The 26,519-nt window shown below is 41.4% G+C and overlaps 1 protein-coding gene across 1 annotated transcript in view; it reads left to right on the forward strand.

The window, feature by feature from the left end:
- The window catches only part of CPVL (carboxypeptidase vitellogenic like), a 122,005-nt gene that overhangs the window by 57,419 nt on the left and 38,067 nt on the right, over positions 1-26,519 (forward strand). The window contains exons 9-10 of the mRNA XM_086693610.1: positions 1,618-1,716; positions 3,451-3,624. Of these exons, the coding sequence (XP_086549736.1) occupies positions 1,618-1,716; positions 3,451-3,624 (273 nt within the window). The remainder of the gene's footprint in view (positions 1-1,617; positions 1,717-3,450; positions 3,625-26,519) is intronic.

Consider the following 26,519-nt stretch of genomic DNA (forward strand, 5'->3'; position numbering starts at 1 on the left):
GCCGCTCTCTCCCCACCCTCCACCCCCCCCCCCCCCCCCCCACGCAGGGGCTGGGTTCTTTCTTACCTACTCTGTAAGGCACTTGGTTAGGAGGTTAGAGGGGATGTCCTTGCTCCTCAGTGCTACTTCCAGATCATATCCTTCTGGAAGCTCTGAGTGTTGACTCTCATATCCTCACATGATCCCACCCACCACTTTTTTTTTTTAATGTTTATTTTTGAGAGGCGGGGGAAGGAGCAGAGAGAGAGTGGGGGAGACACAGAATTCACAGCAGGCTCCAGGCTCTGAGCTGTCAGCGCAGAGCCCGACGCGGGGCTCAGACTCACGGACCACGAGATCATGACCTGAGCTGAAGTTGGACACTCAACCGACTGAGCCACCCAGGCTCCCCACCACCCACCACTTCTTGTTGTAGTTACCTACAACCCTCTGGCTTTCTCCTTCTCATCCTCTGAGTATTGTAGCTCCTGCCTCACTGTCCTTCTCTCAAGGGTATCATGCTTGCCATTGTTTCTAGTGATCACAGTATCTGCATGAATGACCCTTTTAATACCTGGCCCCTTAGTTCTTTAGCTTCCTCTCTTTTAGTGACCTTGTTCTCCTCTTTACCTTAGCTGTTCAGTCCCCCTCCCAAAAACAAATCTGAAAATCACTCCACGATCTCAGATTCCCATTGTGCCAGCTCACTTTTCTGAATATACAAACTCAAATAACCGTCCTGCAACCCCACTGTCTTCCGGTCCATTGATCCTACTACAGTTTCATGATCCTTAACCCCTCTAAATCTTAGCTTCTCTAATTACCCGACTGAAATTCAAGGTCAGTCCACCTCCTTTGGCTGGACCGCCATCCTGGCTACAAGTGCCACTCTAGCACCCCACGCCTGCCTCTGTGCAGCTGCACGTGACTGGAAAAGAGCACGCAACCACTGCTCTCACCTCCGCTGATGACCACTTTTTAAGGTCAGGAGTCCAAAGAGAACTTCCGCCAACTCCAAGCACCTGCGCATTTGTCCATACCCTCTGCCCTCTCTCCTCAAACTGTGGGTGAGTGGTCAGCCTTCCGTGTTACGGCTGTCCTTCCCGACAAGCTCACTCCCACAGTCGGGCCTTTGGGCTCACTGTTTCCCCTGCCTGGAATGTTATTTCCCTAGATGTCTCCATGGTCCACTTCCTTCCTTCCAACAGGTGTTTACTCAAATGCCACTTTCTCAGTGAGACCTCTGTTTCCTCTTCCCCGCGGCATCCGTGCTCACACACACACACACACACACACACACACACACAGGCCCACACACCCCCATGACATTCCCTACTCTTCTTCTCTTTACTTGTCTCCTTAGGACTTCTCACGCTTACCTTACTGCGTGTTTTTCCTATGAGTGCTTGCTTATTGTCCTCCTCTAGAATATAAGCTACATTAGGGAGGACTTTTGCTCTGTCGTGTTCACAGGGCCATGTCCCCGATGCCTGAGACAGTGTCTAGCACAGAGAAGATGTGCGATAAAAGGTTGTTGAACAAAACAATGGAGGAGTGTCAACGCAATGACAAATGTCTGTATGTTTTTACCTACCCTGATGTTTTCCTTGTTTCTTTCTTCCCTCTCTCCCGACCTAGGTACTGGATAAACTACTAGATGGTGACTTAACAAACAGCCCTTCTTACTTCCAGAATGTCACAGGATGTCCTAGTTACTATAACCTGTTACAGTGCAAGGTAATGAGTGCAACAGTTTACAAACTATACTAGTGTTTGCTTCAACCTTTTGGTAACACCAAACGTCCTTCGACTTGAGAAATACTATAGCTGGGATGGGGGGTGGGAGGGAGGGGGGGTAGGTGATGGGTATTGAGGAGGGCATCTTTTGGGATGAGCACTGGGTGTTGTATGGAAACCAATCTGACAATAAATTTCATATATTAAAAAAGAGAGAGAGAGAGAAATACTATAGCTGACTTTATACTAGATAAATATGTCCTAACTGTAGTGCATTATTTGGTCTACTAATCTGTAGGATTTTTTTCCCCCACTGATGTTGTACATGTTATAATCTGACCATCAAGAATGTATGATATTCCAGATAACTCAGAACAATCTCTGATTAACACAGTTTCCCCCCAGTAGAACTTGTGATACAAAAGTTCTTTTGTCAAGGATAGGCCAGGATTGCAGTTCTGGGTATTAGGTTCCAGAACGCCAAGACTGTAGTGAATTTCTTGAAAGTGTCCACATTATTTGTTCTGTACTTAAGGCAGCTTGGATAATCAAAACTGCCAAAGCCTTTATGAAAATATTTGCTTTGTCTTACTTTTAACTTAAGAAGGTTTGTGCGCTTAGTATGGCCCTCACTTCAAGCTCTCTGGAATATTTCTTAAAGTATTCAAGTAGTTTTCTTTCATAAAAGCAGGCCAAAGTTGATGTCTTTTGTGAAGAATTAATCAAATATAACCAAGGGAGCCAAAGTGGGGATTTGGATTTGTACGATCTTTGTCTAGTGTATATGACAATGTATCTTGTTTTTAAAATTGCCTTATTTATTAACTATTTCATAAATAAAATACAAAGCTAATTTCAATAGAATTTGCTAACCCTGTGGTTTTGGATCTACAGTCTACCAAGAGGAAAACATATGGTAGGCAAGAGAGAAACAGAATGTAATTACATTTCTTTTTTCCTTACAAACTAACGTATTCAACAAATTAGCATAAATTGATGATGCACAAAATTATTGATCTCAAACTCTAAGTTTTTTTTATGATTTTTGTCATTTTTTAAAGTAGCACTTACTCCTTTGTCTTTTAGTATGATGAATATCACAGACTTTTCAATACCACAGACTTTTATGCAATATATATATTTTTTTAAATAAGGATCATGGGTGACTTTTCTTTTGTCTGATGTCCTTCATAAGGTATCATCTGTTTTTACACTTGGTATATTTCCCCCTTTCAATTATGGTTAGCTGATAATTTTCTATGTATGGTTTTAATAAACAGAAGAACATGCAAAAGAATGCCCAGCTTTTAGTCCGCCATGCCACCACCCCGGCTCCTGTGGTCTATTTGACCCTCCTCCCGAAGAGCCTCCGACAAGAAGCAAATGGCTTTTGATAATCTCACCTCTTCCGTTTTTCCGGTCTTGGCCTCAAGCGGGGCTGTTGATTGGAGTCATAGACTGCAGAAGTTTCGTTACCGAGAAAGGAAAATCGAGCATTTGCAAATTGGCTATTAGGCTCTGAAGGTATCAGATCATCCAGTTTTATTGTCAGTAACATTTAAATTACCTCACAACCCCCAAGTTAAAAATGTCAGGGTGGAGACCAGAGTTAACAGCCATGTCTCATCTTGTTCATGATGGTTTATGTTCTGAGAAATTTGAAGCTTTCCCAGCACGTTGTTCCTGTCACCAAGTCATGTTCTCTGATATTTTTCTGATGTCTCCTTCCGCCAGGAACCCGAGGACCAAAATTATTATGGGAAATTTTTGTCCCTCCCACAAGTGAGACAAGCCATCCACGTGGGAAACCGGACTTTTAGTGATGGATCCCAAGTTGAAAAGTACATGCGAGAAGATACAGTAAAGTCCGTTAAGCTATGGTTAGCTGAAATCATGGATAATTATAAGGTAAGAGGGTTACTTCTTTTACTGTTGATTTCAAGAACTTTTTAGATTATCTAGAGCAGAGGTGACTTTCTTTTGTTTGTAATTTGACGTCCGCCATGTTTTTATCTTTAAGATATTTTACAAATGTAAATAACAGCTCCCCTACTGTTTGATTTCGTTGAATTAAGGTTTTTTTTTCCTTCTAATTAAATCACTGTCCCCTGATAGTTCCTTAAAATGGAATTCTCTTTGGCACATGCCAAAGAAATTCTCATCATTTCTTGAGAAAAGAAGTACAGCAGAGCCAAGAAGTTGATTGGCCTGTGGAAGCCGGTTTTGCCTTATTGCCTGCTTTATAATATTAATCCCCACGAAGTCAGGAATAAATGCAGCCAACTGGTTATTCCAAAAGATGCATTTTACCTAATAATTGTATTCATTCCCATTGCTTAGCCACCATTTTTTCAGTATCTACGTTAAGCCCAAGAGCGTGCTAGGCTGTCAAGTTGAAACAATGAATGAGAAAGAGTCTCTGTCTTGAGGAGTGTAAATTCAAGTACTTTGTTGTCTGAGATGTTCTGCCTGTTTTGGTGCTGGATGTACCAAAGGAAAGTGAAAGCGTGAAGCCCTGAAAATTCAGGCAAAGGGGTCATGGATCCTAGACAGGCACCAAGAGCAAGTGATGGAGGGAAGAGTCATCCTGTGAATTTCTTTGCTGCTCCTTTATTCTCACTTCCTTCTCTGATCTTCTTGGGCTCTTATCATCTGTCCCAGGCGTGGTATATGGGCCAGCTCTGCAGGGTAAGTGTGCTCATGATCGAGATCACCACCCGAGGTGATCCACTTCCTCTCTATTTCCTGGCAGACGCAAGAGTAATGTTTGAGATGAGCCAAAAACAGGGCAGCTGGTCTCCAGCACAAATTGTATAAATTAGAAAAAAGGCAACCTCACCTCAGGATACTTTAGTTCCACTGGTCAAAAAATTCTCCAAATATATTGCTTTAATTTGAGCCAAACCCTTTATGACCATTTTCTGCATGAGGAATACACAGGTCTATGATGTCTCTATTAGGAATACTTTCCCTCAGGATTATTCAGGCTACAGCTGTCATTACCGTGTAAGGGAGTCCATCACCACACGTACCCTTACTCGATTGTGTTTTGAAATATGCCAGACCTAGAAGGCCCCATTTTTTTTTTTTTTGATGATTTGAGTCCCTAGACATACATACAGCCTTTACTGAAAATAATCTAAGACCGATGCCATGCAGTCTACAAATGCATTACAAATTTGCAGAACTTTATGAAATGCTTCCTAGGAAAGAAAGGGTCTGGCTGGATGAGGTCAGAATTTCAACCGTCCTAGTGTTTGGTTCTTTTGGGGGGTCCTTCATGCTTGCCAGTTGGAGACTTCTCTGCACACCTGTTTAAAGCACTTAGCTGGTCGTCCTCTTCTGCAAGCTCTCAGACCATGTTGTCTCTACAACTATGGGCACACTTAGAACACTGGACTGCCATTACAGGCTGTCATTTCCAGCACTGGAGCAGATCTAAAGAATGAATGAATGAATGAATGAATGAATGAAAAATAAGTTCCATAAATTAGTGATACATCGAAAATATATCTTATGAACTTTTCCATAAATCATTAGATTTTATCTACAAATTTATTAGGCCATAAAGAGCTGAACACTTGTGTTTTCAAGGCATAAACAATAGACTATAATATAACATCAAAGAATGCAAAGTGGGTTTTTTTGAGGGGAGAGCAAATAAGGAAGTTTGTACATTTTTTGTGCCCTTGGGAGATACATTTTCTCACTGTATACATTTAACTAGAATGTGGTTCTTTTCTCAACCACGTGAGGATAGGGTGGACCGTGCATCTCCCCTGAGAATATAAACTCTCCTGATATTGGCTAATTGCCATGGAGTATCCATGGAGTATCCATTTATCTTAACTGATAAAGACTATATTGACTAAAAACAACCCAATATTTTGATATGTAGACTTCTCTGTCCTTGTTTCCCATGTGTCTTAAACCAACCAATATGAATTTTAATGAAATCAGAATATTTCTGAGACTTGAAGCTCTGAATCAGTTGTTAGATAAAAAAGAGAGTAGATTAGTGGTACAGATAAACCATGTTTCCATAAAGAAAGAGAACAAGGGCGCCTGGGTGGCTTGGTTGGTTAAGCGTCCGACTTCGGCTCGGGTCACGATCTCACGGTCCGTGAGTTCGAGCCCCGCGTCGGACTCTGTGCTGACAGCTCAGAGCCTGGAGCCTGTTTCAGATTCTGTGTCTCCCTCTCTCTCTGCTCCTCCCCTGTTCATGCTTGTCTCTCTCTGTCTCAAAAGTAAATAAGCGTTAAAAAAAAATTTTTTCTTAAAAGATAAAAAAAAAAGAGAACAAAATGTGCCGTCAGTCCGAGTGCAGACTACAAAATGGCGCTTCTAAAGCAGACTATGTATTTTGCTACAGCTGAGGTTGCCTCCAGGGCAACGATGATCTTTGGCTTGTCTGTTAATGGTGGTGAACCTCAATGTATACGCAATAGAATCAGAACAACCTACGTTGGCTTAAAACATTAGTACCCTCAAAGTTATATTTATGCAAGTCTCAGTGCTAATTTGTCATAGAAAACAGTGCACATGTTTCTATTCATAGGAACTTGGAGGTCTTTTTCCGGTATTAGATTCACTTTAGGCAACACGAAGTATCTCTGATGGACTGAGGAGACCTTCGACAGTTTCTGGGAACTAATAGAACTCCCGGCCACATCAGTTTCTGTGTGGACTGCACAAACATATAATCATTTTCTGGCAATGCCTTACAGGGAATGTGTATTCAAAGTCATTCTCTTTCATTAACTTCAGATCTTTGAGCAGTAAATTGAAATATATTAGCAGTTTTCAAAATAACTAGGAAGAGAAATAATCTCTTGGACTATTGGAATTCTTCGTGATTAAATCGAAGTCACAATATTATCAGGAATTTTAGGAGTCAGCTGGGTTGTAGAGAATGGTGGTTATGAGCATGGGTTCTCAAATATTTTGAGTTTGAATTCTGGTTCCCCATTCACTGGCTGTGTCCCCTCGGAGGAAGATACTTAAACTCTCTGTTCTTCAGCTTTCTTATCCATAAAAGGAGAATAATCATAGCACTTGTAGGTGAGTTCTTGTGAGAACGTAAATAGATTACGTATGTGAAAACACTTAGAACAGTGACTGATGGTTAGAAAGTACTTGAAAATATAAGCTATTATCAATGATGTTCAACAAATTTTAGCAAAAGTCCTTAAGCACGTGCTATATATAAAAGTTATATAGGAAACCCTGGAAAACACAAAAATAAGAAAGACTTAACAGACTTTTGGTTTCTAGTCCAGCATGTAAGGAGCTTAGAAGTTACCACTCGATCCCAAGAACAAGTAAAAAGTTAAACAAACTGAAAAGTCAACAACTCTTCTTAGATCTGTGAGAGAAGTGAGGTCAGAGGGCAAACCACTTGTCCACAAATTAGAAAGAGGCCAATACCACAACTTAATCCAAGCAGAAACTTCCATAGGAACCAATGCCAGGGTAGGAAAGCCTGCACTGTAAGTTTTTACAATAAGAAAATGAACAACCCCATTAAAAAAAAATAGTCAAAGACTTTAACGGACCCAAGTCTTTTTGTTTTTTAATTAAAAAAAATTTTTTTAATGTTTATGCATTTTTGAGAGTCAGAGAGAGGGTTTGAGTGGGGGAGAGGCAGAGAGAGAGGGAGACACAGAATCTGAAGCAGGCCTCAGGCTCTGAGCTGTCAGCACAGAGCCCGACACGGGGCTCAAATCCATGAACCATGAGATCATGACCTGAACCAAAGTCCAGTGCTTAACCAACTGAGCCACCAGGCCCAGTCTTAAGACCTTCACCTCACTCAAGAAGATATGCAGGTGGGATGGACGCATATGCAGAGATGTTCAACATGATATATGCCATTAGGGAATTGCAAATTTAAACCATAAGATACCACTACATACCTATTAGAATGACCCAAATCCAAAACACTGACAACACCAAGTGCTAGGGAGGATATGGAGTAGTAGGAACTCTTATTCATTGCTGGTGGGAATGCAAATTTGTACAGAACCTTGGCAGTCCATTTGTGTGTTTGTTGTAAAACTAAACAACTCTTACCGTATGATGCACTAATCATACTCTTGGGTATTTACCCAAGTGAGTTGAAAACTCATGTCCACACAAAACCCTTCGTGCAGATGTTTGTAGCAGCGTTATTCATGATTGCCAAAACTTAGAAGCAACAAGATGCCCTTTAGTAGGTGAGCAGGTGACCTGTAGTGTAGACAATGGACAGTATTACTCAGCGCTAAAAAGAATGAGCTATCAAGCCATGAAAAGACATAGAGGAAACTTAGATGAAAGAAGTCAGTATGAGAAAGCTACATACGGTATGTTCCAACTACATGAGATTCTGAAAAGGACAAAAGTATGGAGACAGTAACGGGTTCACTTCTTGCCAGGGGTTAGGGAGGAGGGTGAGGTGAATAGGCAGGGTGTAGAAGATCTTTAGGGCAGTGAAACTATTCTGTATGATCTTACAGTGATGGAGACATGTCATTATACATTCGTCAAAATCCATAAAATACACAATACTGCAAGTGAACCCTAATGGAAACTAGGGGCTTTGAGTGATAATGATGTATTAGTGTAGGTTCATGTGTTGTAACGAATGTACCACTGTGGTGGGGGAAGTCGATGGTGGGGGAGTTTGTGCGTACGTGGGGACAGGGGATGTAATGGATTTGTCTGTTCTATTTTGCTGTATGCCGAAACTGCTCTAAGAAGGAAAGCTTACGAGTTAAAAAGCAAAAAGACTTGATTGTCTGCCTAGTGAAAAAGATAGTTACCAGTAGAGTTGATAAAAGGTAGACTCATTTTCTGCTTCCAGCACAATGATAAAGTAGACACTGAAAGACCCCTTCGTTGAAATACAACTAAATTCGGAGCAAATTACAACAAACGTGATTGCGATGCTTTTAACCGAAGGAGACCTCAAAGCGAAAAACAAAACAAAACAAAACGGAAAAAAAAAAAAAAAAAACAGAAAAGAAAAACAAAATATTTCAGATTTTTGTTAGCTAAGTTTGACACAAATGTAATCTCATAATCAAAAATCACCCAGTATGCTGGGAAACAGGCTACCCATTGCTGAGGATAAGCGGAAGCAGTTATAAAATGTGGAGCTATCCAAGGCACCTCCGATGTAGGAAATATGAGGCACAGAATAGAGAATAACTAGGTATGAAATATTTACACGCATAGAAATGGAGTTGAAAATAAGCAGTGAACAAGGAACCATCAAGTAGGGCTAGGCCAATTTGAAGGAGAACCAGTAAGAGCTGTTACAAATGAAAAATACAGTTGTTGTATTTAAAGCCCAGTGCTTGCGATAAAGAACAGATTAGACATTGCTGCCAGTAAGATTCACGGGTTAGAAGAAATTAACCAAAATGGAACACAGTAAGACAGAGAAGAGTTGAACAATATGATTAGTGAGCTTGATTTAATGAATGTATATAAATCTCTAAACGTCATAATCAGCAAGTCTCAAATATTTTAAAGAATTTGCATCATACAGCCCATGTTCTCTGCCCATATACAATTAGTTTAAAAACCAAAAATAACAGTATACGTTAAAATGTCAAAAAATACAAATGAAAATGTAAATCTGTGTCACTTAGGGATCAAAAATGTAACGTTCAAAAAAGGATGAAAACTACATGTGTAGTGATTTAAAAGGTAATGCAGTATCACTAGAAAAAAAACTTATGGCAACAAATTTTAAGCAGATAAAATGGGCAGAATTCTTGGAAAATAGAATTTACAAACACTGATTCAAGGAGAAATAGAAAACCGTAATGGTCCTTAACCATTGAATAAATTGAGTCAATAGGTGAAAATTGCACCACAAAAAAACACCATGCCAACAGGGTTGTATATGTAAATTCTGCCTTTCATGAACTAGATTAATCCAATTTTATACAGACTTTTTTACAGAGAACAGAAAAAAAGAAAATACTACTCAAATTGTTCTAGGGCACTATCATGTTGTTACCAAAAACATTTAAGGAAGAAGAAGGAAAACTCTAGAACAATCTCACTTATGGGCATGTATGTAAAAATCCTAAACAGGATATTAAAACAACCTGATCTACCAATGAATAACAAAGGTCAAGTTTAGTTGATCCCGTGTATACAAGGACACTTTTGTATTAGAAATTCTATCATAGGGGGGCGCCTGGGTGGCGTAGTCGGTTAAGCGTCCGACTTCAGCCAGGTCACGATCTCGCGGTCCGTGAGTTCGAGCCCCGCGTCGGGCTCTGGGCTGATGGCTCGGAGCCTGGAGCCTGTTTCCGATTCTGTGTCTCCCTCTCTCTCTGCCCCTCCCCCGTTCATGCTCTGTCTCTCTCTGTCCCAAAAATAAATAAAAAAACGTTGCAAAAAAAAAAAAAAAAAAGAAATTCTATCATAGGGACACCTGGGTGGCTCAGTCGGTTAAGCGGCCCACTTCAGCTCAGGTTATGATCGCAAGGTCCATGGGTTCGAGCCCCACATCGGGCTCTGTGCTGACAGCTCAGAGCCTGGAGCCTGCTTTGGATTCTGTGTCTCCCTCTATCTCTGCTACCCGCCCCCACCCCCGCTCACACTCTGTCTCTGTCTCTCAAAACTGAGTAAACATTAAAAATTTAAAAAAAAGAAAAGAAATTCTATCATAAAATTCACCACACTAAAATTTTAATTTTTAAATGTTTAGTTTTGAGAGAGACAGAGACAGAGTGCAAGCAGGAGAGGGGCAGAGAGAGAGGCAGACACAGAATCCGGATCACGGTTCAGGCTCTGAGCTGTCGGCACAGAGCCTGAGATGCGGCTCAAACTCACAAACTGCAAGATCATGACCTGAGCTGAAGTTGGACACTTAACGGACTGAGCCACCCGGGTGCCCCACCACACTAAAATTTTAAAAAAGAAAAACATTTTTGTTTCATCTAAATAGATGCGAAAAGTGGATTTGATAGAATTAAAATGCACTTACGATAAGATTTTTGGCAAACTAGTAACAATATCTGTATTAGTTTCCTATGGCTACTATAATACCATTACCACAGACTTGATGGCATAAACTACAGAAATTTATTTTCTCATAGTTCTGGAGAATAGAAATCAAAGTGTCAGCAAGGACCCATTCCCTTTAGAGGCTCTGTGGGATAACACATTCCTTGTCACTTCCAGTTTCTGGTGGCTCTTAGCATTCCTTGGCTGGTGGCCACATCATTCTAATCTCTGTCTCTGTGGTCACATTGACTTCTTCTGGTCTATGGTCAAATATCCTTCTGCCTCCCTCTTATAAGGAGGCATTTTAGGGACTGCATTTAGGGACATTCTGGATAATCCAGGATAATCTCCCGAAATGCTTAATTTAGTCACATCTGCAAAGTGTGTCTTCCTCCTTTGTTCCTCCGCTCCTTTCTTCCTTTTTTATTTGCTACATAAAGTAACATTTACAGGTACCAGGGATTAGGATTGAGTATGTTTGAGAAAGGGCGATTATTCAGCTTAGCACAGTATGAGACTTCCTTGACTTGATAAAAAATCTACCAAAAGCCTCCAATAAGGATTATTCTGTTTCACAAAACAGAATACACATTGCTTTAGAATCAGAGTCCATTATGGTATGAACAAATGAATTAAAAAATGAATGGAGGGATATTCCCATTACTAAATGTATAAGGAATAATGGAATCATTATTTGGCAAATAGTACAGTAATAGTTGTTTCAGGCAAGAATCACTAATGGATGCTAAATTCAGTGAGTGAAACTATGATGAGAAACAGGGTATCAATGTCGTCTCAAAGTATTCCCCTTCAAAATATTTATGATGAAAGGAAAAAATTAGTAACTTTACAGTAGAGAAACCTGGCATGTAGGAACCAAATGATCTCAGTTAACATTACCATTAATGAGACAGATCAATATTATATGCCTCCGATGTATTGTACTAAGAAGACACAATAACACTAATGTGATATTCTTTCAAAAAATGTCTAAGAGGAATTTGATCATGAGGAAACACCAGGCAAACTAAAATTGGGGGACATTTCACAAAATAATTGCTAGTACTGGTCAAAAGGTCACGAAAAACCAAAGACGAAGAAGGAGAAGAGGAAGAGGATGAAGAGAAAGAAGAGGAAGAAGGTTGAGAAAGAAGAAGGAGGAGGAGAGGGAAGGAAGGAAGGAAGGAAGGAAGGAAGGAAGGAAGGAAGGAAGGAAGGAAGGAAGGAGGAGAGAAAGAAGACGACAAACAAAACCCAACCTGAGGGACTAAGGAGACTTGAAACCTAAATACATACAATGCATGACCTTTTATTGGATCTAGGACCCTAAAAAGCTTATTAGGTGACAAATGGAAAATTTTGAATAAAATCTGTAGAATAGGAAATGGTTTATGTCAATATTAATTTTCTGGCCTTAATGAGTTCATGGTGATTATGTTAGATGTTAATAATTTGAAGGCTACATAAAGGGTACACAGAAATTCTTTGTACTATATAACAGCTTTATTGAGGATACACTTCACATACTGCAGAATTTACCCATTTAAAATGTTCAGATCTGTGGTTTTTAGGATATTACCACTATTTAATTTCAGAACATTTTCGTCATGTCCCAAAAAATCCCTCATCTTTTAGCAGTAACGCCCACATTCTCCCTCTCTTCAGCTCCCAGAAACTATTACTCTACCCTTTCTATGGATTCGCCTATTTTAGACATTGTTCTATAAATGGAAGCCTGTAACATGTGGCCTTTTGTGACTGGCCTCGTTCACTTAGCATAATACTTTCAGGTTCATCCACGTAGCTTGTGTCAGTATTTCATTCATTTTTATTGCCAAATAATATTCCGTTGCATGGATATGCCCCATTTTATTCATCCATTCATCAGTTGTTCCCACTTTTTGATTATTATGACTAATGCTGCTATGAGCATTCATGTGCAAGTTTTTGTGTGGACATGTGTTTTCAATTCTCTCTCAATTCTCTTGGCCATATCCATAGGAATGGAATTTCTGGGTCATATGGTAACTCTACATCTAACATTTTGAAGAACTGCCAAACTTTCCAAAGTGGCTGCGCCATTTTGCAATATCCCCAGCAATGGATGAGAGTTTGAATTTCTCCACATCTTTGTCAACACTTTGACATTTTTAGTATGAACTATCCCTTTGTGGTTTTGACTGCCGTGTCTCTAATGACTAATGATGTTGAACATCTTTCCATGTGCTTTTCATTGTTCATTTTTGTAAATTCTTGGGAGAAATGTCTCTTCAAGTCCTTTACCCATTTATTAATTGAGTTATTTGCCTTTTTATTGTTGAGTTGTGGGAGTTCTTGATGTATTCTGAATATTAATTAGTCCTTCATCCAGCATAGGATTTGGAAATATTGTCTCCCATTCTGTGGACTGTCTTTTCATTTTCTTGGTGGTGTCCATTGAAGCCCCAAAGTTTTCAATTCTGATGAAGTCCAATTTGTCTCTGTTTTCTTTTGTCACTTAATGCTTTTGCTAGTATATCTAAGAAACCAGTGCCTAACTCGAGGTAACAAAGATTTATTCCTATGTTTTCTTTTGGGTTTTATAGTTTTGGCTATTTTTTGTCATTAAAGGAAATTAATAAACCACAGATGAATGCAACAACATAAGGACTCATAGCTACGGAAGAATACATACAGAACGAACCACGAACACAAGCCAAAATAAATAATATATTATTTGGAGATAACGTATATATGTAGCAAAACTTTTTTCAAAAGTAAGGAAATTCTAAACCTCAACTTCAGGACAGTGGTTCTCTCTGGGGGGTAGACAGAGGGTTGGCACAGAGAAGTGCTCTGGGTACATTCAATGGTATTGGTAACATACCAGTTCTTAGGATGGCTGGTGCATTTGTGGATATCTGTTTATTATTACGCTTCCTAACCTCAGATACAGTATAATATATTCATATATATATATATATATATATATATATATATATATAGTATTCATAATAAAATTTTGAAGGAGCCAGACTGTGATTAGTGCTTTGCAGAGGTTTAATTGACCATGTTTTGAGCATGTGGACTGCTTAGTATGGCCATGCCTTTAAACTCCTTCAACATATGACAGAGATTTGCAAGACATTATCGTGGAGGCAAAGACAGACACCCATCTACTCTCAGAGACTTCCATCACTCTTCCTCACGGGTAGACATTGGTGACATAATCTGAAATAGCAGGTCATCAAAATAATCTTTTCCTACCTGGCCCTATAGGCCTATTGGTGGGCAACAAATTTACCTTACAAATCATATTCTAGTCCAGCTCCCTGATAGTGGTATCCAGGTATGTTCAGTGTCAGAATTTAAATTTTCCCTTTCACTTCCAAATCTGTAAAATTCTATTTATCTCATCGACAATAAGCATAATTAGGGCAGTCATCTTACCTTCTTGTTCACCACTCTATACAAGACCTAGCACTGTGTCTGACATAGAGCTGGCACTCAGTTAACTTTGATGATGAAAGAATTGTCATGGGAAAAAGGAAGTAAGGTCAAAAGGCTTGGCAGAGAGTAGATGTTGCTTCATACATTTTACTTCCTTTAATTTGCCCTTCTCTTACAATTGTGAAACTGCACTTCCTTGTTAGTTATGGGGTACATCGCTCCTTTTGCTTTAGAAGCACCTGGGGAGGCTTGGGGTGCCTGAGTGGCTCAGTCGGTTGAGCGTCCAACTTCGGCTCAGGTCATGATCTCACGGTTCGTGATCTCAAGCCCCGCACCGGGCTCTGTGCTGACAGCTCAGGGCCTGGAGTCTGAGTAGGATTCTGTGTCTGCCTCTCTCTCCACTCCTCCCCTGCTCACACTCTGTCTCTCTCTCAAAAATAAATAAATATTAAAAAAAAAAAAAGAAACACCTGGGGAGCCTCAAACAAAACAGAACAAAAACCCTAATCATGGCCCACTCCACCAAATGTTCTGATTTAGTTGCCTAGTATAGCAACTACCACATAGTGTGCAATAAACTTGGAAGGAAAGGCAGGAAAAAAGACAAAATCACAGAAACAAGACAGGTGGTTTGTTCATTTATATCATAATAGGTCTTTACAATGAGCTCCTATTTGATTTTAGTAACTGCAGATAATTCACCGGTCTGATTGCCATTGATTATATTATGTGTATTATGTTCCTTCCTCTTTAAGCAGAATCACACACACACACACACACACAAATATACTCTCATACATTGATTATAAGATGTATCTTGATTTTTAAACTAATAAAATGTGGTAGGGTGTGGAGGGTATCTCTAGAATCTAGGAAATGCAGCCCGTACTCTATAAGAGCTATTGGCTCTGAATACCTTGCTCTTTGTAGAACCCTGTGCCCTGGTCCCTAGGCCTTTCTGATAAAGAAATTACACTGTTCTTGTGATGATTCTTTAAAAATCTGAATATGTTTGGGGCGCCTGAGTGGCTCAGTCGGTTAAGCGTCCGACTTCAGGTCGTGATCTCACAGTCCTTGAGTTCGAGCCCCGCGTCGGGCTCTATGCTGACAGCTCGGAGACTGGGGCCTGCTTCAGATTCTGTGTCTCCCTCTCTCTCTGCCCCTCCCCTGCTCATGCTCTGTCTCTCTCTGTCTCAAAAATAAATAAAAACATTAAAAAAATATTTTTTATTTTTTTAATAATTTTTTTTTAACGTTTACTTATTTTTGAGAGAGCGACAGTGCATGAACGGGGAGGGTCAGAGAGAGAGAGGGAGACACAGAATCTGAAACAGGCTCCAGGCTCCGAGCTGTCAGCACAGAGCCCGACGCGGGGCTTGAACTCACGAACAGCGAGATCATGACCTGAGCCGAAGTCGGACGCTTAACCGACTGAGCCACCCAGGCGCCCCCCAAAAATATTTTTTTTAAAGAAAAATCTGAATATGTTTTTAACCTCCCTTTCTCTGTCTGGTTATAGTTCTTGCCTTCCACAAAATATATAAGCTATATTTTCAAAGACTAAATGTGCACGAGAGAGAGAATGTGAGGGGGAATGTGTGTGTGGCGGTGGGGGCGGGGGTGGATTTCCTGTGTGAAACCATTATTTCAATGAACGGGAGTTCCAGCTCTATACCTAAGGGTCATTTGGATCCAAATCAAAGCAGTGACCTTGGATTTGAAGTTGCTTCTGTTGCTAAATTGGAAGACCACTGCAGTTTCAAGAGGTACATCTCCAAAGGGCACTTCTTACCTCCACATGCTTGTACTTTTAAAGGTTAAATTGCCCTGGGGTAGGGCTCAGTTTGCTGTGTTTGAAAGTTCATCTTGTCAGGAAATTGTAAATATAAAGTTACATTTCCCTGTCATTTATCATTCTGCAGCTCATTAAGTTTCAACTAATTGCATCTTCAGAATTCAGGACCTTAATGTTTCTCAGCTTTACCACCAGATGAAAAATCTTAACACCCAGGTCATTAGAGTTCTATTTACTTATCCTAGGCTATCAAAAGATCTTCGTTTAGAAATGGGCAGGTCCTGATTAGTGAATGTGAGTTAGAAATTTGAAAGGGAGATATTTCTAGCAAATCTAACTCATTTTAGTGGTCATTCTAATTGCTTGTGACATTTTCCTTAATGACATCTTCTGATGGCAAAATGGCTATGGCAACAGTGGCCAGGAAACTAGATTTGATAAATGTCTAGCGTCCAAGAAAACTTTAACACTTAAATGGGTCTGATTCTTCAACTTCTTAGTTGGACTCTAAGCTTCCACAAAGCATGATGGGAAAAGTCAGCCTTTGTTGACTGTAAGCCGCTGTGATCACTTTTCTTCCAAACCCTTTGAAGACAATGAAGGGATACCAGCGCCCGTTCTATGAAAAGCTTCTGGAAGGAGGAAGTAGCTCCCAGTGAAATACAACTAAAGAGAGGGAAGCTAATCCTGGGACATTTGTTTTATGTAATCGTAGCCTAGAGACAAGCAACCACCACTTTACAGACAAATAAAAATAGCATACATTTGAAAATCAATTTATACTGCAGAGTTAATTATGTATTCATTTTTCCTGTTTCAGTTATAATCCAAGTGCAAGAGTAGTACTAATGTTTTTATGAGCCGAACTTCTTCTGGGCTCCTTTAATTTTTAAGCATTTCAATGAATAAAAGGGAAGAGAATACTCATAAATTATGAAACAGACTTTGATTTCACCCAAACTTGTCATGCTTTTGATACCTTTTCTTGTTTGTCCTTTAAATTTATGTTGGGACCAGGGGCGCCTTGGTGGCTTAGTCGGTTAAGCATCTGACCTCAGCTCAGGTCATGATCTCATGGTTCGTGGGTTTAAGCCCCGGCTCAGAGCCTGGAGCCTGCTTCAGATTCTGTGTCTCCTTCTTTCTCTGTCCCTCCCCTGCTCACACTCTGTTTCTCTCTCTCTCTCTCTCTCTCTCTCTCTCTCTCTCTCTCAAAAATAAATGAACATTAAAAAATTAAATTTATGTTGGGATGAAATGTTTAAATGACAACCAACACATATTTTTATTTTCTTACTTCTTTAAGTTGTGTGAAAATACATGCCACGTAAATTGGTTTGTTTTCCGTGGCTTTGCCTGGTAAGCACCGTAATCGTGTTGCAAGGGCTTTATTTTGTTGTGTGAAGGTACCTCATGCTCAAAACATTAGAAGGCACACTTGTGATTTATGGCGATAGGAAAAGTAGAATTTAATCTGGAGTTAACCAAATACGGCAGGGGGAGGGTGGTATGAGGAGAAAGATAATAAATGACGATACCATTTGCTAGGTAGGCTCCAGGGATCTAAACATCAACAAGCAAAGAAATGCATATTTAAATCCAGTTGCCAGGAAATCCAACTGCTGTGACATAAAGGCAATTATATCAGTTGACTTTACTTTGAAAAGATAAACAGGGAAAGAGTGAGGAGAGTAGTCCTTTCTGGATACAGTGAGGAGTATCTCTTGTGCAATAAATGTCACCACACGGCAATAGCTTCCCCATCTGTAGCCCTCATGCCGTAGTATAATAGGAGAAGATGCAAAAACAGTGACAGAAATGTTGTAAATCACCGGACCGTCGGAAAGCGGTGTGGGAAGAAAATAGGAAAGCTTTAATTAATTTTTTAAATTTTAAAAAAAGGAAATAAAAAAAAAATAAGCTCTGCTAATGTTTAGTAGGTGGATGGGCACTGGGCACTTATGTGGTCTGTATGTTAGAGAGTCACCTAGCAGCTGTGACGGAGCCAGAATACAGAGCCAGTGTTTTGGTTTTTCTAACCTTCGCCATCATCACTTGAGCCCATTTGCCTCCAGGATCTGACTCCGGGTTTAGTGCTTTTTCCACGTGAGTTTCCTCTTCTGCCACCAGAATGTGACTTAATTCAGTGGCAGTGGACCTTGTCTATTGGTTCAAAAGGGGAGGCAGTGTTCGCGCCCTTCCTGCGGCCTGAGGAAACCATATTCGCAGCCTCTGGGAATTAGACTTATAGGAGTGGCTTTTCTGGCTCTTTGGATGAGTGCCTACTTGCTCTTGTCCTCTTCTAATATGAAGGCAAAGTAATCCTCATTTGTAGGGAACTGGAACTTTCTCAGGCTGGAAGGGAAGTTTGTGCTGGGAGAAGGGAATGTGGACGGGTTGACACGTGTCAAAGGCCAGCCGGAATCCGAAGTGGACCGCACTTTGCTGAGTGTTCTACTCACGGGGTAGTGGAGGGCCTGCCTTGCCACTGTCCGTATTCCCTTTGGGAGTGTCTGAGCACTTCTGAACTGAGGCCCGTTAAGGTCATTTGGTACTTCTCCTGTGACAAGACCACCCTGCTTTCTGTTAGTCTTTGGGATAGCTTCAGCAGGAGGTCATTTCTCTGCCCTGCCCAGGCAGAAGGGAGAGCAGGCAACGGTGACATTGCACGGTAGCAGGGGCTCCGCTTCCCTGTTTTGTCCTCTCGAAGACCTTGGTGGACCCACTCAATTTTGTGGCAGTGCTACTTGCTTTTGAACTTGAGTGACCACGATGTGGAGGAGCCGGGAGCTGGAAGGGGACTCGGAGGTTTCCTGTAGCTCCTGTCTTCCTGTAAAAACTGAGGCTGTAGGAACGACTTCTACTCCCGCCCATGAACTCTTTTCCAGTTTCCTTAGTCCCGCTCAATGAACTGCTGATTGCTCCTCTAAGAGTGGCTGTCCTTGGAAGTTGTGCCTGTCCTTTGGCAGCTGTTGACAAAGGGACAGATTTTCTTCGCAGGGTATGCCAAACCCAAGGTATAATGGCGGCTGTCCAATAGAAATATAACGCAAGCCACATATGTAGTTTTAAATTTTTCGAGAAGAAACATTAAAAATATATAAAGACATAGGTGAAATTAATTTTAATAACATTTCTTTAACTCAGTATGCCCAAAATGTTATCAACACGCAATCAATATTAAGAAATTATTGAGAGAGGCACCTGAGTGGCTCAGTCTGTTAAGCCTCCGACTCTTGATTTTAACTCGGGTCACGATCTCATAGTTGGTGAGCTCAAGCCCTGCGTTAAGCTCTGTGCTGACAGAGGGAGCCTGCTTGGGATTTTCTCTCTCCCCCTTTCTCTGCCCCTCCCCGGCTTGCATATGTGCTTGCTCGCGCATGATCTCTCCCGAAATAAATAAATAAACATTAAAAAAGAAATTATTGAGATATTTTACATTCTTGTCTTTGTACTAAGCCATCACAGTTCCAGTGTGTATCTTAGACTTATAGCACATCTCAATTTAGACTAGCCATGTTTCAGCCACATGTAGCTGGTGGCCACTGTATTGATTAGTGTAGGTCAATATCTGTGGACTTAATTATTATAAATTATAGCATTTTTTATTTGTTCCATGGGGCTGTTTCTTGTTGCTTGGGTTGAGTGCAAATGTGTACTCATTAATGAAGTCCATTTAATAATGGGGAAAAAGGAAAGATTTGGCTCCTTGGCCTACCTTTCAGTAGAATAATAACATTGGCAAGCATGAGACAGTCTTTGGAGATGACCCTTGGTGTCATCTTGAAGCTGACATTCTGATGACCAGGAGGACAATTCCTCTCTCGAGAGGCTTGTCTGGGGGAATGGACAGTCCTGCTCCGGGAGCAATTTCAGTTCGTTAATCCAGTTACTGTAATGAGGGTCAGAGACGACTCTTAAGAGGTTAGGAAATCAGGAAAAGGCTCCGAGAGCAGACCCTGAAGAAGAAGCCGAGTAAAGAATCCCCTCAAGTGGGCCCCCATGACTTTTCTATTCAAACCGGAGGAAATGCATTATTCTGGGTCATTATTAGAAGTAATTTTAAGTGTGCTATTCTAGGTAGTTAAATTTTCTTTCAAAGAGCTCAGGGTCGCAGTGATGGCTTGCTGGATCCTTTTCAAGTTGGCTTTGCTTTCTTGTTCCCCTCGCAAAGCAACTGAATTATTTAGTTAAGTTGTAAGAAAGCAGCAATCATTTTCTTTGGCCAAAAGACATTATTTGTATAATCGCCGGACACTCACTCAAACTTGTTTCTCCCCTTTCGTTTTTCTTTACTCGTCTTGGCAAAACCAGCTGGTAGGGGAATGGCAGGCACATGGGGGTGTTTATTCTAAGTTCATTTCCCCCTCTGTCTTTGTCTTCCCTTTTCCTTAAGCCTGGAAGCAAATTACATCCCTTTTGAAGAACAGCTTGGGGGGCGCCTGGGTGGCGCAGTCGGTTAAGCGTCCGACTTCAGCCAGGTCACGATCTCGCGGTCCGTGAGTTCGAGCCCCGCGTCAGGCTCTGGGCTGATGGCTCGGAGCCTGGAGCCTGTTTCCGATTCTGTGTCTCCCTCTCTCTCTGCCCCTCCCCCGTTCATGCTCTGTCTCTCTCTGTCCCAAAAATAAATAAAAAACGTTGAAAAAAAAAAAAAAAAGAACAGCTTGGTTGTGGAAGGGACTACTGTTTCATTCGATCATTGCACAATTTTCCACCAGTCCTCTCTAGGCAGGCTTCCTGAGCATGGCAGTCCTATATCCCCACAGAATCCCCAGGAAGAAGTAGGGCCAAAAGCACAAGCGGTGGGTAGGTAGGGTTGAGGCATTGTCCACGAAAGGATAACAACTCTGCCTCCAGTCGGGAACATTTCTTGAACGTTATACTCCGCAGCTGAAATTTAGTTTTTCTTTTGCAGTTGCATTTTTGGGAAACCCTCGGGAATTACCCTGTGTCGAAGTGGATATTAGTGAAGTTAATTCTCTTCTGTTCAGGAGAAAGGCACTGGTGGGTCATGCTAATTGCTTCAGGCAGAAAAGAACTCCCAGCTACATTGGAGTTTGTAATAGAAAAATGATAAGTAAGGCGGCCAGGAGAGGAAGTGTGGAGGGCTGCTTTGTAGGAGTTTCATTGATTTAGCATCTGTAGGGAAACCTTCTCTTAAAAAAAAATTTTTTTTTTTATTAGTGAACAGGAGAACATTCAAAACTAAGACAGATAGCGGCCAACTGGGAATGCTGTGCAGCCTGGAATAGCTTAGGCTGCTGTTCAATCATTTCCCCAAACAGGAAACCACAAAATGTTAGAGATTAAGGTCACTAGATCATTGGGAAAAGAGCATAACTTTGTCTGCAAAGTATTATGATGGATTGTAAATGGGCCAAAATATAAGCATAAATCTTTCGTCTAAAAATGCAACAATAAAAATCCAGCCTTCTCGCAAAGCACAGTTTGCTTTCCTGTCATACTGCTGCTGCCCCTTCGGCAGCATTTCAGAAATCGTCCTATTAAGTGGAGGAGCAAAGTGGGGGAAACAGAGAGAAAACCTTTGTGTTCTCTGTGGGTGACACGTGTGTTTCAGTTTGGGTTTTTAAAAAAAGAAGCTATCGTTTAGATCAGTAAGGGGCCCTCACGTGATTTATTTTCAGTCTTGCGCTTTTCTACCGGTGACAATGAAAATATATCAAAATCACATTCATATACATTTCTTCCCCAAATCTCTTCTTTCAAGTATTCAGTTGTATAGCCACCATGAAAAAGCACAGATGTCTTTTTCCACCTGTGAGTATCACGTGGGACCTCCCAACTTGAAGTCAAAATCTGATTTCAGAAGGCATGGGGTCTTTTTACTGGACTCTGCAGGTAAACTGGTCTGCAGCTATCTTTGGCTAACGGTTGGTTGCTTTTTATCTGCCTGGAAAATATTTACCCTTCAGGACTATACACTGTGTAAAATAAGGTTAATTATCTGATTCTGTTCATCAGATCTTTACAAAGGAGGGGTTTTCTTGCTGAGAGACTTAAATCCATGAAAAAAACTGATTTAGGGGTGCCTGGGTGGCTCTGTCAGTTAAGCATCTGACTTCGGCTCAGGTCATGATCTCATGGTTCACAGTTCAAGCCCCGCGTCGGGAGCTCAGAGCCTGGATCCTGCTTTGGATTCTGTGTCTCCCTCTCTCTGTTCCTCCCCTACTTGCACCCTGTCTCGCTCTCTCTGTCTCAAAAATAATAAATAAAGAATTAAAAAAAAAAACCCTGATTTATATACATCCAGAACCTTGAAAGGTTTATGGTTTGAAGTGTTGAAATGACTAGACTTTAGAAAGATTTAAGTGGAACTGACTTTTTTGTTGACCCCTCTTTTTTTTTTTTAATTTTTTTTTAATGTTTATTCATTTTTGAGACACAGAGAGAGACAGAGCAGGAGCAAGAAAGGGGCAGAGAGAGAGGGAGACACAGAATCCAAAGCAGGCACCAGGCTCCGAGCCGTCAGCACAGAGCCCGATGCTCACGGTGCTCACGAACCGTGAGATCATGACCTGAGCCGAAGTGGGACGCTCAACCAACTGAGCCACCCAGGCGCCCCTGTTGACCCCTCTTTTAAGGAAAACTTAGACATGAAAGGGTAAATTTGCCTCTCCTCTTCTAATTATTCGCTGGTTTTTAGAAAGTTAAAAAATATGGAGCATTAGGAGGAGAGGGGGTCACATCTTTTGATACCTGTTCCCTGGGTGTCTCGTCCTCAGGCTCCCCACCAATATTTACTATCAAATAAGTGGAGATTTCACGTGAGCAGATTCAACAAGCAAACAAACAAAACACACTCCATGTATAACTGAGCATGCATTCTTTCCTCCAACTCAGACAAAAGGTCACTTCCCTTCCATTTTCAATGGAAGTGAAACTCAGCTGCCCGTGAATCCTGGAAGGGAAGGAAATAAATGAAGAGAGTTGGATCGAGACCTACTGATCTTTCTTTTTTACCGATGACAAAGACACAGATACAGAGAAATATTTTCCTCTTCTAAGAAAAACAGTGGCATAAGCGTTGAATAGATGACAGGTACTCTTGCACCCTTGCAGGGGGTGGGGGTGGGGGGACACTGAGGAAGGGGTGGATACAGTGTTAGCTCGTTGTGGGTGAGTGGAAATACAGGCACGGCATGGCCAGATCTCCCAGTAATTAGACGCCGGCATCTAATTGCAACACTGTGTAGACTACGCGAGTGTTTATCTGCAAGCTGAATGCCGACTTCAGGCAGCCCACTTAAAAGTTATGCGCTCCACTATACCAACTTAACTTTTCAGGTTAATTTTTGAACGGGAGTGACAACAACATTGCTAAAACGCTGCTCTTCAGGCTACAGGATACGTTTTGCATCTCACATCCCATCTGACCCTCCCAGCAATCCTAGAACATAAATATTCCCCTTCACAGAGGAGAAAATTAAGGCTCGGAGTGGGTCGATGACATACCCAAGGTCGCTTCTTTTGTCCAGGCCTTGGGAGGCTGCGCTGGGGCTGGAGCTCAAGCCTTCTGTCTGCACGCATCCTACTACTTTTTCTACGCCCCTGCTGTTTGTTTTGTTAAACTGATGACCTAGGGCGGTTGTATTAGAATTTTAACTCTTACATCCTAAACCCTGATTGTGATCCACAGATAACGTCTCACTTGGAAACCGTGGAGCTCTTTGACTAGCTATGTGGAGCTATTCAAATGTGGTGATAATAATAATTAGCTTAATTGAATATTCACTGTGTGCCCAGAGTGCAGGGAGCTTTACTTGCATTACGTTATGTAATTCTCCCAGTGACCCTCTGTCATGTATGTTTCTCTTCCACCCATTTTACAGATGAGGAGACGGAACTCTAGATGGATTGAGTCACTTAAGATGATCTTGCTAGTAAGAGGCAGAGTTAGGATTTCAAACCCGGCCACGAAGCCTGTGCTCTTAACTATAAACATGCATCCTTCATTCCATGCTTATCTTTAGGTTTGCTTCCTGCCTGTGGAATTACAAATATAGGATAAACTACCTATTCAACGTGCTCCTTTGGGGGCAGTGATTTAGACAGTGAGGCAGTACAGAAGAGGGCTAAGAAGCACACATTTGGGACTCAAGCAGATCTGAACTTGAGGCTCTGTCCCCAGTTTGCCTCCTCTCCCTGTACCTCTGTCTCCTTGTCCCTAAAATGGGATAAATAACATCGGCTTTCTGGGGGTGCTGTGAAATCATGGATGCAAAATGCTTAGCACAGCTTCCCCAACATAAGAGGAATGAGAAAGTTCTACTCTGATTCCAAACTGTCCGTTTAAAAGCTATGCTCTTTACCATACTTTTCTAGCCGTGAATTATGGGCAAATTCCTTGCCGTCTTGAACCTTATGCTTCAAAACTGAAACTCCTTTTAAAAGAGTAATTTATAAACTCATGGCTCCGACTACCAAAAAAAGACTGCTGAGGTATCGCGGCCAATGTGTGTAAAATTAATAGTGAAAGGCATGTTATTTCAGGAGTTTGAATAGATGGAGTTCAGGTTTATCCCAGCTGGACTTCCTCCTACTGTAGGCCTTTTCTGGAAGGGTGAGATTGGCAACTAAGTGTTTGACTCAGAAGGACCATACGCATATTCTGAAGGCTTATTTTAGAAGAAGTGCTTCATTGAGTCTTTCAAGTCCTTATCCGAGTATCAACTCCTCTGAAAAGGAGGAGGACCTCACATTCATTGAACTAATTTGTGTCAGGCACTGTGCTAGCAGCTCTGTGCACATTATCTCATTTACTGTCACTACCATGAGATGTAGGTCTTAACCATATTCATATCCAGAAAAGGGAATGAAGCCCATGGAGGTTAAGCCACATATCCAGGGGTTCCCAGTTATTGTATACTGGGGCATGGGGGCACTGGTCCATTGGTGTATGAGTTTGGATTTCATGCTTTCAGCAACAGAAACAACTGTGCTTGCTTGAAGCAGAAAATAAATTAATCAGATGACATGATAGGTCACAGAATTCCCAGAAAAAAAAAAATTGATTGAAGCACTGGATTGAGACTAAGGAAAATTCTGGGGATCTAGGACGGAAGGCTAGTGGGCAGACTCATCAGGGAAGCCTATGTCACTCTGCCCACAATTCACATTTTATGAAAAGAGCATTTGAGTGCCTTAGCTTGGGTCACATGCTCATCTCTTGCACAGAGGAGGCAGGATATTGTGATTGACAGCCTCCACCAAGGCTGGATCCATTGGGGGGAGTGTGGGAGTCCAGGAACCAGGGGAAGAGAGAGTGGACCTAAGCAGGCCAAAGCAACAGACGATCGATGTACAGCATTATAGAAAACCTTTAGAGAATGCAATCGACTCTTCCCAGTGTCAATACTTTTTCTGGGATGCCCAGCACTGAGCAAGGGCTATGGAGCCAGGAGAGCTTCGTTCTCAAGGAGCCCAAGCTCTGCCACAGCTGCTTCATCAGTGGTACTCCCTTCCACAGAAGTGAGACGTCTGTTGCCAGCTGGATAACGTCCTTGCACACATCATTGTCCGTGGAGCCAAAGTGAGAAATGACTGAGAGATGTCACCAGACTTGGACCAACAGACCAACGTTATTTCTGAACTGGAGACGTGAACTGTGTCTCACGCTCAACCAACTCTCCCTTGCCAGAGGCTTTCGGTAGCACAAAACATTTAGCTACGGGGAGTCAGTAAATGCCTGTTGGTTTGAAGGAATTTGGCTCCTTTCTTAAGGAGTTCTGGGTAGAAGGTTGGAAGTCTGGGATCTCAGACATGTTCTGACCCCTCGCTGTGTCACAATTTCCTTAACAGTAAGGTGGAGGCAGACGTTGTAATTCCTCTTGTCCTGACCTCAAGAAACAGCGTGAGAATAAAGTCATATGTACGTGAAAGCACTTTGGGAGGTAAAGAACATAATAAAAATGCTTTTCTCATCTCTGCCTTTGCCTCTACCAAACAAACAAACAAACAAACAAACAAACAAGATGCTTAAAATCGAAACCACCTTCTACCATTTCTTATAAATGCCTGAATTCTGGAATGGATTTTTAAGATCATCTACAAACAAACTAGTTATGCTGTTTGCCTAGTTGTCATAAAAAATTGAGAGCCGGTACTATTTGGGTCAATACAAATTATTCCTTAATAAAGACCCATTTTTGCCACCCATGGTTCCCCGAACTTAGTGTTATTGTTTGTTTTACTATTTTTTCATTATAAAAACACCCTAGTCACATTTTCAAAAACAGACCAAACCAAAACAGCAACAACAACAAAAAACCCACCTAGAAAACAGTCAAGTTAGAACAAATTACCCACACTGCAGCTACCTTAACTGTTGGTATTTTGATGTATTCTTTTCCCAAGCTTGAAGCATCTTTTAAACCTTTTTAATGGTTATTTATTTATTTTTGAGAGAGAGAGAGAGAGTGCGAGCAGGAGAGGGGCAGAGAGAGAGGGAGACCCAGAATCCGAAGCAGGTTCCAGGCTCCGAGCTGTCTGCACGGAGCCCGACGCGGGGCTCGAACTCACGAACCATGCGATCATGACCGGAGCCGAAGTCGGA

Source organism: Puma concolor, chromosome A2 (assembly GCF_028749965.1).
Source record: "Puma concolor isolate L17-30 chromosome A2, mPumCon1.1.hap2, whole genome shotgun sequence".
In the NCBI taxonomy this organism is placed as follows: Eukaryota; Metazoa; Chordata; class Mammalia; order Carnivora; family Felidae; genus Puma; species Puma concolor.